Raw genomic sequence first — 16865 nt, 5'->3', positions numbered from 1 at the left:
ATCCGTCGGGAATATATGGTTTGTTGAGGGTCGAAAAGTGCTCAATGCTGTACAGCAGAGCATATTAGGCGTACCTGTGTTTTGGTGCCTTGTCTGCTACCGGCGGTTTCACGCTGTCGCGATCTTCAGGCAGACTGACAAAGTGGTGTGTTTCTTTCAACTTTTTCAACTTTCAACTTTATTTTCACCTCCATCAAAATGAACAAAGAACTTTATGTACATTGCGTATACACGGGATATTTGTGATACAGAACAAAACTTGAAAAGGTACATAAGAAAATTATGAAAGTGAAAAGTAGATGTGATTACATCTTTGTTAAATACATAAAGCGTATAATACAAGTCAACTAAGGATGAGGATGGAAGTGGAGGGTCCCACTAAGAAGCAAAGCTTGTACGATATGGGACCCTCAGAAAAATACACAAAACATCAATATAAAACACAATAAACGAACCGATGTCAACTGACATCAAAATGATTGGGAAGAGGAAAAAGAGAGAAAAGGAAAGGAAAAAGAAGAGGAAAAAAAGAGAGGAAAAAAAGGGAGAAAAAAGAGGGAACTACAGCATGTGCCATCGTGGACGCAAGCAATCTGGATTTCATAATGTAAAATAAGTGATAAAATACAAGCTGGATTGAATGTAATGCAAAACATTTTTTATACGTAGTTATGTTGGTAAGAATGCAGGAGAAAAAAAAAACACATCGTTATATTTAGAACACAAAGAGGGACATAGTTTAATAGGAGGACTTATGTAAAAAAAAAAATGATGACTTGACTGAGATGATAAAGGGAAACTAACTCTGTTGGATGTTGTAAAGTTTCAATAAAAATGGTTTTAATTTATTCTTAAAGGAATTCAGAGATTGAGCAGTAGTAATGTTACTGGGAAGTGAATTCCAGTACTTTCTGTGCTCATGTGGCGCGGTGGATCGGTTTGACGCATGGATGGTTTTCCTTTTCCGGTGTCTGCATTTGGATAAAAAAAAAAACCACATCGTTATATTTAGAACACAAAGAGGGACATAGTTTAATAGGAGGACTTATGTAAAAAAAAAAAAAATGATGACTTGACTGAGATGATAAAGGGAAACTAACTCTGTTGGATGTTGTAAAGTTTCAATAAAAATGGTTTTAATTTATTCTTAAAGGAATTCAGAGATTGAGCAGTAGTAATGTTACTGGGAAGTGAATTCCAGTACTTTCTGTGCTCATGTGGCGCGGTGGATCGGTTTGACGCATGGATGGTTTTTCTTTTCCGGTGTCTGCATTTGGATAAAAGCAACCTCTGCCTCGATGAGAAGGCCATCATCATCCGAAACAAAAATGCACTCAACAAAAGGTCCGAACTTATATCCAAATGCAGACACCGGAAAAGAAAAACCATCCATTTTTAGAATTTGATTGGTTGATTTGTGGGCTCGTTATGTGACACGTGATCACCACCACGAGTATCACGCCGTTTTCAATTATAACGAAATTATAACGAAAAATACTAGGCACCTTTTGGATCTAACCTCAGTGATCGCTACATCATCAAGTTCCTATGCATCATGAGTCAGTGTTGGCGCATTAGATTATTCTGGAATCATTTCATGAATACATGATTTCAAATTCTATATGCAATCTCTAGTGTATTGATCGGATCAACGACAATAACAGCGAAGAGATATGGGGGAAAATACCATGCTTAATGTCATGTGTCTGGTTGCTCTTGTACTGTTAGTAGATCACCGTAGTGGGCAATGTATGCCAACCCGGAGAACTCCGGGCCCTGCTTCGTGCAACGCCAAATGTACCTACTCAGAGACAACGAGAGAGGCTGACTGCGAAAACAGACAGCTGAGTGAGGTACCAATGGAGTGTAGTGCTGCTTTCTTCCTCTCCTTGAGTCACAATCAGATCGAGAAAATCGAACCTGGAACCTTTGAGGGATTTTCTGACCTCCAAGTTCTTACCTTATCCAACAATAACATCAGACAGGTAAGCTATAGATGCTGTATGAGTTATATTAGCAGTGAATCTAGTTTATATTGCCCGTGGCTAGCGATTATTGGGGAGCTTTAGATTTGCGACACGACAGTTACGTTGGCCGTTCTTCTCGGGCGTTCTTCTCTCTCCCTCTCTCGTTCATCACAATAAACTATGAAAAAAAAAACTATTTATAATGGTGTTTACACCAAGTATAAATGTTAAAATGGATACTAGTTCATTGATTATGATGTTGTTTTTGTTTTTAATACATCTGTAAATTTATATGAAACTCGAAATCCGTGCAATATGTATGTTCCATTTTATCAATATAACATATCATATAAGTAGCATAAAATTGTGGAACAGAGAGCCCATTACTTCCATCATTCAGAAGAAAATGTAAGTTACAGCTTATTTCAAACTATTGTGTAAATGTGTAGTCTTATATGGCTGTATGTTACACTGTACATAACGTTCGTTTTGTAGATTTTTTTGTTTTGCTTTGTAATTGTTTCGTTTGGTACCCTGCAAGTGCATTTAGCCCTTGTTACTGTGAACTGTGTTTGTTGTTGATTATTCTGTAATGTTTTGATTGATAAGTGGTTATTACCATAATATCATTCTCAACAGCTCACTATTCTTTTGTCTATGGGGTTCGGCCTCGGAAAGTCAATGACCTATCTGATCCCCTCCACACGTTACTCGCCACTCATCCCGAGTCACATATTTATGTGCATTGTTAACAGTTGTTTTGCTGTATGTACAGTTTGCAATGTTTACTTGATTCTTTTTGTATTTTATGAAAAGTGGAAAATAAAATTTGAAACTTGAATAGTGGTATGCATCAATTAGCTCTCTGCGGCGTGAATTTGAGCGGACGCTAAAAAGGCACAGAAACTTTCATGAAAACTCAGACGTCGCGAGATTGATTTTGACAAGCGGTCTTGCGCATGAGCAGAGCAGTTCAATAGTGTTAGTTGAGATTGGAGTAATTTTTAACTCTTTGCAAGACAGTTAGGAATCACTAGCTAGTAGACCCTATATGAAAGATTAAAGTGCGTACAATTCCAAGTGAAATTAAATGGTCATTTGATGAAAACCGGGTTTGAATTGGCTTAGCTATCGAAAAAAAAAATAGTGGTCCGTATAACTGTGGGTCCCACCTTTTATTAGTACAAACTTGTTTTACTTTGGATTTTCTTTTTTAATATCGCAGCCATTTCAAACCGATTTTCCATCAAATAAGATTTTTATTCTTTTCAGAATGTTCCTTGATATTTCGTTTACACGTTAAAAGTGGTTTTCTAATCATCTTGCGAAAAGTTCAAACCTAAATCCCCATGTCAACCAAAACTTTACCATCCCGTTAGAATGTCCGCGTCGCACAAAACTGAAGTTCCCTGTGTTATATCAGACATACAAAACACCAGTTGATGACGAATCATAAAAAAAACCTCATTCATGAATCTGGCCTCTTTTCCTGAATATCTATGACACACTTCATCTGTAGTAATAGTCCAACATACCCAAGCTTATCCCTCGCCACCAATGTCTATCAAATTTATGCCCTAATTTTTGAAGACAAGACTTTTCACCATAATTATGAAGATAAATATTATTCCGTTTAGAAATTAAATTCTGTAAAAAGTTATAAGATGAACAAAATCAGTAGGCCTCAATGTTTAAATAAGTTCGGCCAAGCAATGAGGAAAATATAAAACTTGCAGTGAATCTGAGCAATCGACTCAAAGTACATATAGCCAGGGCTGTGCCGTCATCTCACAACTCTTTCTTTTTTCTTTTTTTCTTTTGATTGGTCATTTAAATACAGTTCTATGCAGAATCTTCTACACCTTTTCACGCTCCATACACACTTTAATACACAATGGAGACGAACACGCGGAACAAGAGGTGGCACACATCACATTTCCCTGAATGTTCTTTTTTATTGGAAAAAAAAATCAAATATTTGTATAACCTAAAATGATATTATACATCACAACGTTGAAGTTCAGTTTTTAACACTATGAATGTCATGCCTCCCTCGTATTGAAGAGGGTCCTCTACCCCATCCCACCCCCTCCCTCGGTTACCGAGCGCGCTCCCTCGCCTGCTTGTATTCCCCAAATATTGAACATAACGGTATGATCGTTGCCCCCTAGGAACGATCATGAATATATAACATTTCACACGTAGGATATATGTGGGGGTTTTTTATTCACTGAAATTGCCATATTGGTATGACCAATTATGGTATGATAAATATAATTGATAAATATAAATATGTGACCGTGCACCTCAAAACGAACATAAAGTCGCACACACTGATTTTGCATGAGGACTGAAAATAAGTGAAATGGGTCAACCTAGCCGAACTTGACTTTTTCATATTTTCTGAAAGAGCGGGTCTTCCTTTACATTATGTTTAAATTTGGTATCACAAAACGGGAAGGAAAGTGTGTTTTTTTAGCAGTTTATCTCGAGCATTTTTGGTAGAATAGTGTGATTAGGTGTTTCTTTAGAATCCCTTTTTCATTTCTGAAAAACCTTGTCCACAGTCTTCACTTTCAACTCTAATAACTTTTAAAAGGATAGTGCTACTGCTTTGAAAGTTGGCATCAATTATGGACAGAATGTGTTAATGAAGCATGCTAAATTTCAGTTTAATCTGATAATCCCTTCATTGTTGTCACTCTGGTGGTTTACTTCCTGTTTTTTGTCCATTCATCGCACAGCCAGCACGGTTTGGTAAAGATTAAGCGCTTGAATAGACACTGTACTTCAGAGCCTCTTTTATCAGTTCACACTTTTCCTGAGTTTGTGCTTTCTTTCCAATATTTAGATAGGTTAGGAGAGTCCATTTGATTTGAGTTATACATCATTTTAAAGCTTAAAGTCTGCTCTTTCAGAATATGGTCTTAACTAAAAATTCATGTCTGGCGACTTTTTGTTTGTTTTGAGGTGCAGTGTCACATATATTGACTGCTATTTTGTTGCTTTTTTTCCAAGGATAGGCTTAGTTCGTCCCTTCTCCTTTGTTAGGAGAATTCTTGTACAACTATGAGTTGGCGAATAATTTGATTTTTATTGAATTTATAGTTTGGGTTCGGCAAACCTTAATGGGGTGGGAAGGGCTCTCTTTTTTGTATGTTGTTCACTACTCATGAATATGAGCTATAGAATCATGTGTAACAGGCTGTATTTTTCTCTTGTCCTTGTGCTGTCCTTGTTTATCGTCGGTACTCTGCTCTCTTGTAACACTCGCACCTTGTCTTCTCCTGCTTCTCTCTCCCCCTTCTACTATTCCATTCTTTTCGCATCGTTGCTCGCATTCTTCAGTTATCCCTTTTCTTCTGTTCCTTGGGTCATTGCCTTGTGCACTCGAACACACTCTGCATGGTTCTCGCTGAAACTCGAGTTCGGTCTTGCCATTCATCCTTTATATCTTAGATGATGCGAATTGAAAACTTCGCTTTCAGTTCACTAAATGACGACGAATTTTTTGAAATGTTTCATCCAGATCCAGTATCAAACACAATCAATGACTCCCAAAATGATGAGTATCCTGCTGTTTATGATTTCGATTTCTGTGAAACAGATGTAGAATTTGATGAGGATAATAATGAACGATATTTAAGCTCCAAGTGTTATACTATGAATCAATTCAAATCTTTAACCGGACTCACCGATTGTTTTTCATTATTGCATTTGAACATAAGGAGTTTGAACAAGAATTTTGATAAGTTCTGTTGTTTTCTGAATAATACTCATGATATATCTTTTTCTATAATAGGTCTTACTGAAACATATATTACTCAGGATTCTGCTTCCGCATATTCTCTTCCAGGCTATGATTTTATAGAGAATAGTAGACGCGATAGAATGGGCGGAGGTGTTGGTTTATACGTTAAACAAAACCTTGATTACGTTATACAAAAAGATTTAATTTGTATGAACGGAATCGTTGAATCATTATGTGTTGAAATTAAGGTCGCCCATGCTAAAAACAAACTTGTATTTATAATGTATAGACCTCCTAATTGTAACACCCAACATTTTTTGGATTATTTGCAATTTCTATTCCATAATCCAATATTTCATAATAAAGACTGTTATATCATGGGAGATTTCAATATAGATTTATCTAAGTTTCAAACAATGAATACTGCTCAATGTTTTCTTGATATTATTATGTCCACATCTTTTTTACCCCTTATAACCAAACCAACTCGAGTAACCAATCACTCGGCAACTCTTATTGATAATATATTTTGTAATATTAACCCCTTACCGGTCTCCGGTATCATCCTTTCAGATTTATCAGATCATTATCCTATTTTCACTCACATACCCCTTCAGAAAAAAATCACCATAAACGACCCGGTGTCAACTTTCCGGAAGGTGACACCTGGAAATATAGAGAGGTTGCAAAATGACCTCGGTAATGGGGATTGGTCTTTTGTATATTATACCGAAAATACAAATGAAGCTTATGACTTGTTTATGAGTACTTTAATTTCGGTTATGGATAAGCATGTTCCTGTTGTTAAAAAGAAATCCAGAAATTATAAAAGATCCCCTAGACTTCCATGGGTATCTATTAGAAGTCCTTACTGCGATCAATCAATCGAAAGAATAATTTGTATTATGCTGACAAAATTAAACGTACCCAGCAATCTCATGATAAATACACTTCATATAAATACGTCCTCACACAAATATTACGTTATGAGAAACGGAAATATTTCACCACTCAGATAAGTTTGTTTAAACATGATATCCAAAATACTTGGAAAGTTATCAATAAGGCTATCAACAAAAATAAGGACAAACCCCGTATTACATCAATCAAACATGGTGATGTATTTGTTGATGATGTTTCCTCAATAGTTGATATTTTCAACCAGTATTTTTCACAAATAGGAAGTAATCTTGCCCAAAATATTCCACATAGTCATCTGAATTTTCAAGATTATTTAGAAGTCCCTAATCCAAGCTCATTGTTTTTCGTGCCTTTGCATAGAAATGAATTATTAGATATAGTTCAGAATTTGAAAAATAAAAAAAGCTCTGGATATGACGGCATTGATAATGTCCTTTTAAAAAGTATCATTGATTATATTATTGATCCACTTGTATATGTATTTAATTTGTCTGTAAGTAATGGTGTTGTCCCTGAGGCTATGAAAGTCTCCAAAGTAATTCCCGTCCATAAAAAAGGGGAAAGGGAAGATGTCTCCAATTATAGACCAATATCCCTGCTAACCTCTGTTTCGAAAATATTAGAAAGGGTTGTTTACACCAGGCCTTTGAAGTTCTTAGACACCCATAAAATTATTTCTGATTATCAATTCGGATTTCGGCAAAAGTATTGCACATCTCATGCAACCCTTACCTTCCTTGATAGGGTTTCAAAAGCGATAGACACATTTCACCATACTATTGGAGTTTTCCTGGACCTCTCCAAGGCCTTTGACACCATAGACCACAGCATACTACTTCACAAATTATCACATTATGGTATCAGAGGAAAGGCCTTGGAGTGGTTCAGGAGTTACCTTACTAATCGAAAACAGTTTGTATTTATCAACGGACATGCATCGACTACACAAAATGTTAACTGTGGTGTTCCTCAAGGAAGCTTACTTGGTCCCCTTTTATTTATTCTCTATGTTAATGATATGTCAAATTCTTCAAACATCCTCTCTTTCTTATTATTTGCGGATGATACCAATGTGTTTTTATCCGATTCTGATTCTGATCGATTAATTGATATTCTAAATAGTGAATTAATGAAGTTACTTCAGTGGATAAGAGCGAACAAATTATCAATGAATTTGCAAAAAACAAAATGCATGTTGTTCAGTAATTCGCTCGAAAATTTACCGAGAAATATTTTCTTGGAAGACACGGTCATAGAAGAAGTTTCCTCCATCAAATTCTTAGGTTTGATCCTGGACAATAAACTTACCTGGGGTTCGCATAATTCTGTATGTCGTGTTATTTCAAGGAATATAGGTGTTATAAACAAAGTTAAATTTTATCTTCCCAAAAATGTACTTTTTATGTTATAATTATTCTTCTTTGATACTACCTTACTTAAATTATGGGATACTCGCATGGGGAAACACTTTTTCTACTTATAGACTATACAGAAAGAATATTATTATTACAGGAAAAAAGCTCTTCGTATCATTTGTCACGAATCGTGGAGAAGTCATACTAATAATTTATTCCACGAAAATAATATTTTGAAAATTCATGATTTTTATCGTTTGCAACTAGGACAATTCATGTATAAACTCACCAACCATTCTCTCCCCCTTGTGTTTGATTCCATGTTTTTAAAGAATGAAACTGTTCATGCATATCCTACCCGTCAATCCCATGAATATCATTTGCCTTTTACTAGGACGGTTTTCGCAAAATCTTTATTCTCCTTTTCTGGACCAAAATTCTGGAATTCTCTGGATAATAATATAAAAGAAGCTTTAAGTTTTTATACATTTTCTTTAAAGTTAAAGAATCATTCAAAAACTTCGTACGCAGCATAATTCATTTTTTTTTTTTTTTTTACTTTTGATTATCACAGTTGTTGTTGCTTCGTTATTCTCACTACCCTTTCTTCATCAGCGAGCCCGTGCTTCTGTGCCTCCAGTGCCCTGGCTATGACCCACCATTTTCCTCTCCTCTCCCCTCCCCCCCCCCCCCCCCCTTGTCCACCTCGGACTTACTACCTTCTTCACTACTATATCTTTATATCTTTCTATCCTCTCGTCATTTTTTTCCTTACAAGAGAGCCGCCATGTGATTGTTAATGTGCGTGCGTATGTGTGCATGTATGTGTGTATTACTCTGTCTGTCTTTTTGGGGTTTTTTTTTGGTTTGTTTGTGTTTTTTTTTTTTTTGCTACCGCTTAGGGAAATTTGTTGTTGTTGTCTTTTTGCAATTTTTTTTTCTCTATGAGGGGATTGCAATTCTACAAGCTCTGCTTTTTAGCAGTCCCCTCCATTTCCAGCAATATCGTTTGTGCATTTGCCACAGTGACGTAACAGTTATTTGTATCTCTGTTGATAATTTACCTATATTTTTCTTACAATGTTATTCTGTTCATCGCATTGTGGTACTGATTTCATGACGTCTGTGTATATGAGCGTTTCTTTGCATTTCTTATTTGTTTGTTGGAAGTGAAATAAATCAACTTGAACTTGAACAATTAGAAGTAGTACAAGTTGGCAAATATTGCCATATGTAGCGGTTAAGAACATTAGATATTAGTACTTCAGACAGAGGTGCATGTAGGCCTAGCTGTTAACTATACCTCAAACCGAACAAAATAATCACGAGGAACGGAAGTACATTACTTCTACAAATTAAGTGGTTACAAAATAGATGCAAGAGTGATTACTGACATATCCACATTAGAACAGGAAGAAAGAATGGGAAAATGTTTAGGGTGCCTAGTACCCATCAAGAGGTTTGTGCTTGGACCAAGACAGACATGAAATTGTCTGATTGGTTTCTATATAAATGGATGTTAAAGATATTATGATAGGGATTAAAGAGTTGCCAATTCGGATCCCTTCAGGTGTATTTCGAAAACTCTCTGCTATGTCATGAGCATGATTACTGTAGACAGAGGTAAATTGAAGCTAAATCTCAATTTCACGCAACATGTCAGACAGAATCTGAAAATTCTTAATACAACGAAAATTATCATTTCATCTATTTTGTCGTACAGGTGGAATCTAACGTCTTCGCTGGTGCACCAAAGCTGAAAGAGATTTACCTTTACGATAACAATATCGAGATATTCGACAGTCTTGCCCTGGATGGCACTAACGGTGGTCTTCAACTCATAGATTTAAGCAACAATTGCATCAAATACATTGAATCAGGCACCTTTCAGTTTGTTGTCAAACTAAAGTTCATTGCCCTGTACAACAATAGCTTGTCAAGACTTAATCCTGGTGTCTTCGATAATTTGAGACATCTAGAAGTTCTCGACCTCGGGTCTAACAAACTGAAGACATTACCAAGCAACATTTTTATGCATTTGATTCGACTTCAAACGATCATCCTTTCTGGCAACCAGTTGATGTCTACTGGAAGAGTTCTCCTTCTCCCGCGAATCACGACTCTGGACATGCGCAATAACAACTTGACGAGACTTGCGAATATAACGGAGGAGACACTGGGTCGTCTGCAAGTATTATTACTCGAAGGCAATCCTTGGAACTGTAACTGTCAACTAGAGACCCTCCGTCTATGGTACTCTAGGCGTAACTCTCAGGGAGATCACAGAGCATACGTTGATAGTCCCACTTGTTATGAGCCGCATATTCTCGCCAATCAACCAATAAATGGAGTTCTTGAGGGATTTTGCCCGAATTTAAATTTTAACTCTACCACTGACTCACCAATGACCACGAAATTATCATCTGACGAAATCAACAATATCACATCACCGGATACAAACAAACCAAAGTCTCCTGGTAGAAGTAACTTGATCGTTGCAGTGACGTTGATTATTTTAACGATGTTGTTAGTGTGTATGATGTTATGTGTATTGAAACACAAATGTCGGACTTCTAAGCGTAATTTGCAATCAAAAACCAAGACAACAAACGATCAACAACAGCCCGACAGCACGTCATTTCCTCAGAGCGAGCACCAAATCGCCAGTGAGAATATATTAATGGGAAATGGGTCAGTAAATGAAGGAAGAGCAGTTAAACATGACAGGTGCGAGAGTGAGCCAATAACGAATGAGACTACTCCAATGATAAATTCCTCAGTGCAAGGAGCACAAGAAGCTCCAACGCATGAGAGAGAGCGACGAACCAACGAGACTACACCAAAAAAGATTAATGGATTTAAGGGTAATACGGCCGTAAAGGGAAGAAAAACGCTACCTGTGTCGTTCTGTTATGAGAAAGAGAAAGCCCGAAAGCAGTTATCATTTTGAGACTCATTCCCTTCCAATCAACGGCGTAGCCAGGATTTCATCTTAGGGGGGGCGGTTAGTCGGCGAGGGAGCGAAGCGACCGAGCCCGAGCGAGCGGAGCGAGCGAGGGGGGGGGGGGGGGGGGGGAGGGTGTGGGAGGGGGGTGTCCCCCCTCCCATGGTAAGAACTTTTTGCATTTTGATGTTGTAAATGGTGCAATTTGATGCATGTTTTTGCGCGTTTTATCGACGTGAAACAGTCCCACTTGTTTAAGGTATATAGCAGTTTATTTTGATGTAGATTATTATTGAACAATTTGCCTATAAAATGGTATAATTTAGACACACTTCTTGTATTAATTCTTTTCACTGAATATCATGAACGCGACTGAACCCTAGCGAGCGGAGCGAGCGAGGGGGTAGGGGAGGGTGTGGGAGGGGGTGTCACCCCTCCCACGGTAAGAACTTTTTGCATTTTGATGTTGCAAATGGTGCAATTTGATGCATGTTTTTGCGCATTTTATCGACGTGAAACAGTCCCACTTGTATAAGGTATATAGCAGTATATTTTAGTGTAGATTATTATTGAAGAATTTGCCTATAAAATGGTATAATTCAAATACACTTCTTGTATTAAGTCTTTTCATTGAATATCATGAAGGCAACTGAACCCTAGCGAGCGGAGCGAGCGAGGGGGGAGGGGAGGGTGTGGGAGGGGGTGTCCCCCCCCCCCCCACGGTAAGAACTTTTTGCATTTTGATGTTGCAATGGTGCAACTTGATGCATGTTTTTGCGCGTTTTATCGACGTGAAACAGTCCCACTTGTTTAAGGTATATAGCAGTATATTTTAGCGTAGATTATTATTGAAGAATTTGCCTATAAATTGGTGTAATTTAAACACACTTCTTGTATTAATTCTTTTCACTGAATATCATGATCGCGACTGAACCCGGGCGAGCGGAGTGAGCGCGGGGGGAAGGGGAGGGTGTGGGAGGGGGGTGTCCCCCCTCCCACGGTAAGAACTTTTTGCATTTTGATGTTGCAATGGTGCAATTTGATGCATGTTTTTGCGCGTTTATCGACGTGAAACAGTCCCACTTGTTCAAGGTATATAGCAGTTTATTTTGATGTAGATTATTATTGAACAATTTGCCTATAAAATGGTATAATTTAGATACACTTCTTGTATTAATTCTTTTCACTGAATATCATGAACGCGACTGAACCCTAGCGAGCGGAGCGAGCGAGGGGGTAGGGGAGGGTGTGGGAGGGGGGTGTCACCCCTCCCACGGTAAGAACTTTTTGCATTTTGATGTTGCAAATGGTGCAATTTGATGCATGTTTTTGCGCGTTTTATCGACGTGAAACAGTCCCACTTGTAATATAAGGTATATAGCAGTATATTTTAGTGTAGATCATTTTGAAGAATTTGCCTCTAAAATGGTATAATTCAAATACACTTCTTGTATTAAGTCTTTTCATTGAATATCATGAAGGCGACTGAACCCTCGCGAGCGGAGCGAGCGAGGGGGAGTGGAGGGTGTGGGAGGGGGGTGTCCCCCCTCCCACGGTAAGAACTTTTTGCACTTTGATGTTGCAATGGTGCAATTTGATGCATGTTTTTGCGCGTTTTATCGACGTGAAACAGTCCCACTTGTTCAAGGTATATAGCAGTTTATTTTGATGTAGATTATTATTGAACAATTTGCCTATAAAATGGTATAATTTAGATACACTTCTTGTATTAATTCTTTTCACTGAATATCATGAACGCGACTGAACCCTAGCGAGCGGAGCGAGCGAGGGGGTAGGGGAGGGTGTGGGAGGGGGGTGTCACCCCTCCCACGGTGAGAACTTTTTGCATTTTGATGTTGCAAATGGTGCAATTTGATGCATGTTTTTGCGCGTTTTATCGACGTGAAACAGTCCCACTTGTAATATAAGGTATATAGCAGTATATTTTAGTGTAGATCATTTTGAAGAATTTGCCTCTAAAATGGTATAATTCAAATACACTTCTTGTATTAAGTCTTTTCATTGAATATCATGAAGGCGACTGAACCCTCGCGAGCGGAGCGAGCGAGGGGGAGTGGAGGGTGTGGGAGGGGGGTGTCCCCCCTCCCACGGTAAGAACTTTTTGCACTTTGATGTTGCAATGGTGCAATTTGATGCATGTTTTTGCGCGTTTTATCGACGTGAAACAGTCCCACTTGTTTCAGGTAGCAGTATATTTTAGTGTAGATTATTATGGAACAATTTGCCTATAAAATGGTGTAATCTAAATGCACTTCTTGTATTAATTCTTTTCGCTGAATATCATGAACGCGACTGAACCCGAGCGAGTGGAGCGAGCGAGGGGGGAGGGGAGGGTGTGGGAGGGGGTGTGCCCCCTCCCACGGTGAGAACTTTTTGCATTTTGACGTTGCAAATGGTGCAATTTGATGTATGTTTTTGCGTGTTTTAACGAGTTGAAACAGTCCCACTTGTTTAAGGTTGCAGTATATTTTAGTGTAGATTATTATTGAACAATTTGCCTATAAAATGGTATAATTTAAATACACTAGTCTTCTTGTATTAATTCGTACACTGAATATCATGAACGCTGTCTGTTCAGCAATCAAGCAGAAAAAGCATGCACACGAGGGTGTAGATAGGGGCATATCCCCTGCCACACGAAGGTGATTTTGCGTTTTCAGACCTGAAATTCAGCGATCTGGTGCAAATTTTTGGTGCAATACTTTTTCATCGAAGTGTTATAATCACGGAATTTAGCTCTTATTCCGAATGTGCACCATCTGTGTGTATGTATAAAGTCTAGTGAGGTAGAGCTTAGGGGAAGGGGGATTCCCCCTCCCGCTCGCGGAGCTTTTGGGTTTTTAGAATTGAAATAAAGCGATCTGGGTATAGCCACAGTCTACTTCTATGCGTGGCGGGGGGGGGGGGGCGAGCAGGGAGAAGGCGATGGAGCTTTTGCCTTTTTAAGGTTGAAGTTGAGATATCTCGTATACGCATATTTGATAGAATCAACATTTGGGAAATCACCAGAGGGGGAGGGTTTGGGAGGGGGATACCCCCTCCCAAGCACGAGAGATTTTGCATATTTTGAATTGAAATTCAACGATCTGGTGCACACTTTGAGTGAAATATTAAAAAAAAAAAAAAATCTTATTTGATGAAAGGTTGCAAAGGAGACCCGCTTCATGTGCATGCATACAGTATACACGCATTTTCTTTTTCGCCTCCCAAATCCCCGGTCCAAATCTTAGGGGGGGGGGGGGGGGGGGCGACCGCCCCCATCGCCCCCCCTGGCTACGCCAGTGCTTCCAATAGAACATAAAATAAAACATTTGTCTCTGCTTCTTTCCAGTAATGCGGCGATGAAAGCTGATGAAGGAATGTATATTTTCGTGTACATGTATATTGATATGAACTGACGAATGATATTGCTTGTGGCTATGTTTAAAGTGCGTAGATCCCAAGTGTTTTGAATGAGATCAAACAAGATTGATTTATCAAAATTATGAATCAATGATTGATTCAAGTTTACAAATGATTAAGAGCAAATATAGATAGTGTCCTCCCAATTGCAGTTCATTGTCCACTGTTATGATTGGCGCATGATATCAAACACATTATACAACAATAATATCTGAAAAGGCCAGATGTTGTTTTTTCTTTCACTTGCCCTTTGTATACACAAGTTTCGTGGACATGAGGGGTGGCGGTACACAAGTTTCGTGGACATGAGCGGAGGTGGTGCACATGGAGTGCATAAAGAACAGTGTATAACTACACATTCATTGGAAACTTCTTGCAGCAGACCATGAATCCATCTATTCATTCATTCATTCGTTCAAGTGCATGGGCACAATGTGCGTGTTCGTTATGTGCTAGTAATTTGCATTCAAACTTCTAATCTGGAAATTAAAAAAAAAGGTAACTCTGTGAGAAAACAGAAGTATTCGCAGGTCTTGTGTAAGAACGATTATATTACATTAAGTAAATTCAGATGTCGATCTAATGGACTACCCGTTAATAAGGGCAGGTTTGATGCAAGCCTGACGGATAAATTGCATTGTATTATATGTTCATCTGCAGATATAGGGGATGAATTTTATTATATCAACATTTCTGTTTGTCCCTTTTGCCACAAAGAGATACTATCGTATTTACCTAGTAGCTTGACGGCCATTAGACCAAGTGCATTACACACAGAAACAAAAATAAAGCAATTAATTACTTTATTTTTTTAAAAATCGAGTGAAAAAAATCACTCTTGAACGAGTGAATACAAAAAATAAGAGTGAATTAGAGCGAAATTAGAGTGAATTTTGAGTGACCTCAGGGATCACTCCAAAATCTTCGAGTAATCCCTGAGGTCACTCTAAAACGAGTGAAAATGAACATTTTCACTAAAAATTCACTCTAATTTCGCTCTAATTCACTCTTTTGTTTTGTATTCACTCCTTCAAGAATGATTTTTTTTCACTCGATTTTTTTAGAGAGATATATTTCAAGACTGCACTTTTTTTAACGTACAGATGATTCTGAAAGTACTATTTGTATCACACTTTATTTTTTGCAGGTGTTTAATGTAAACTCTTCTTTTTGATTAGTTTGAGGGATGCTTTAAAGATTATCACGGAACTTTTTTTTAGAGCAAGTTCAATTTGTGTAATGTAATGCAAGTGTCTTAGGTGACTAGGCAATGTTGATGGTATGGCATACACGTCCAATTGTGTACTCGTGACGTCTTGGTTGCAGATTGATGTAATATCGGCGATCTTGCCGTTTGAGCAAGATACATGGAGTGCAAAAATATGTACTTGTCTTCGATTTAAAACCAGATTCTTATGTACATTATCATATATACATCATAACTATGCACATGCGTATGGCCTATATAGAGATATAATTTCATCATGGAAATACATTTATCAAAGAAATATTGACACACAGTATTATTGGAGTATGTTTCGTATTTGTCGGATGGTGCATGTGTACGTGGTACAAATCATTGTTTTACATACAACATATATTCTTTTTCAGGGCCGATTATATTTTTCTAATAATTATATTCAATCTCATCTGTGTCCCCACCAAGGATCTCCGCATTGCTAATAAAAAACGGTCTGCCAATGTCAGTGATTGGAGATCTAGGGAGAATTCAGAAAATGAAACCGGAAGGTTACTAAGTATTCTCTAACTTCCTTAGATTTGAAATCAATCTATGATACTGTGGTTAGAGACAAATCTAAAAATTATAGACTGAGACAGTACATTGAATTCTAACTCTATTATATCGAGATTTTCAGTCTAATTTTAGAGTTGTTCCTCAGCTCAATGTATTAGGAATTTAGAGAGTACCAGTCAAAAAGTTAAGTACTATAATATATATTTTGTGTGCATATTTGAAAAGACAACAACCAAACTATATATATATATATACATATATATACTGTATATATATATATATATATATATATATATATATATATATATGTGTGTGTGTGTGTGTGTGTTGATTATATACAAAACTTAGCATTTCATCATTGCCATTTCTTGTATTGTTTTTTTTTTCAAATCATAGAACCTGTAATGAGGAGAAATTACATTACACAGCACCCAGGCGTTAGTGCGGGGGAGTGTGTATGTGTGTGTGTGTGTGTGTGTCCATACGCGCGCAGAAGGTGGGACATGGGTGTGCGGGTAGAAAATAAGTTTCCCTTTCAGGGGTCGGAGCGTTCGACTGCTACACCGGGATCTAAATGACAGTGAGATAAGAAACATCAATGACATTATCTCACTTCTCATTGGTCAGCTCATACGGCACAATCAGACAGTTATAATGGGCTTTAAAACGTAAGTAAACCATTGAAAAAACACTGCAAGGCACAAGGATAAAAACCAATCAATGTTTTACGATTTTTAGATAGTTACTG

The 16865-nt window shown here is 37.7% G+C and overlaps 1 protein-coding gene across 1 annotated transcript; it reads left to right on the top strand.

Annotated features, from left to right (window-relative positions):
* The first annotated feature begins 1748 nt into the window (after nt 1-1748).
* LOC139715812 (uncharacterized) lies at nt 1749-10944 on the top strand. Its single transcript, XM_071627354.1, has 2 exons — nt 1749-1985; nt 9718-10944. The coding sequence occupies exons 1-2, from the start codon at nt 1752-1754 to the stop codon at nt 10942-10944; spliced, it is 1461 nt and encodes a 486-aa protein (XP_071483455.1). The 5' UTR covers nt 1749-1751.
* Nucleotides 10945-16865: the final 5921 nt, after the last annotated feature.

The sequence above is a fragment of the Diadema antillarum genome, unplaced genomic scaffold (genome assembly GCF_040938485.1).
Source record: "Diadema antillarum isolate AM-2024a unplaced genomic scaffold, OU_Dant_1.0 scf00000006, whole genome shotgun sequence".
NCBI lineage: Eukaryota > Metazoa > Echinodermata > Echinoidea > Diadematoida > Diadematidae > Diadema > Diadema antillarum.
The sequence above is the reverse complement of the archived record's forward strand: the minus strand, read 5'-3'. Positions and strand labels throughout refer to the sequence as shown.

Coding starts and splice junctions, on each gene's coding strand:
- LOC139715812 (XM_071627354.1), top strand. CDS start 1,752: ATGCCAACCCGGAGAACTCCGGGCCCTGCTTCGTGCAACGCCAAATGT. Junction 1,986..9,717: donor CCAACAATAACATCAGACAG/GTAAGCTATAGA, acceptor TTTGTCGTACAG/GTGGAATCTAACGTCTTCGC.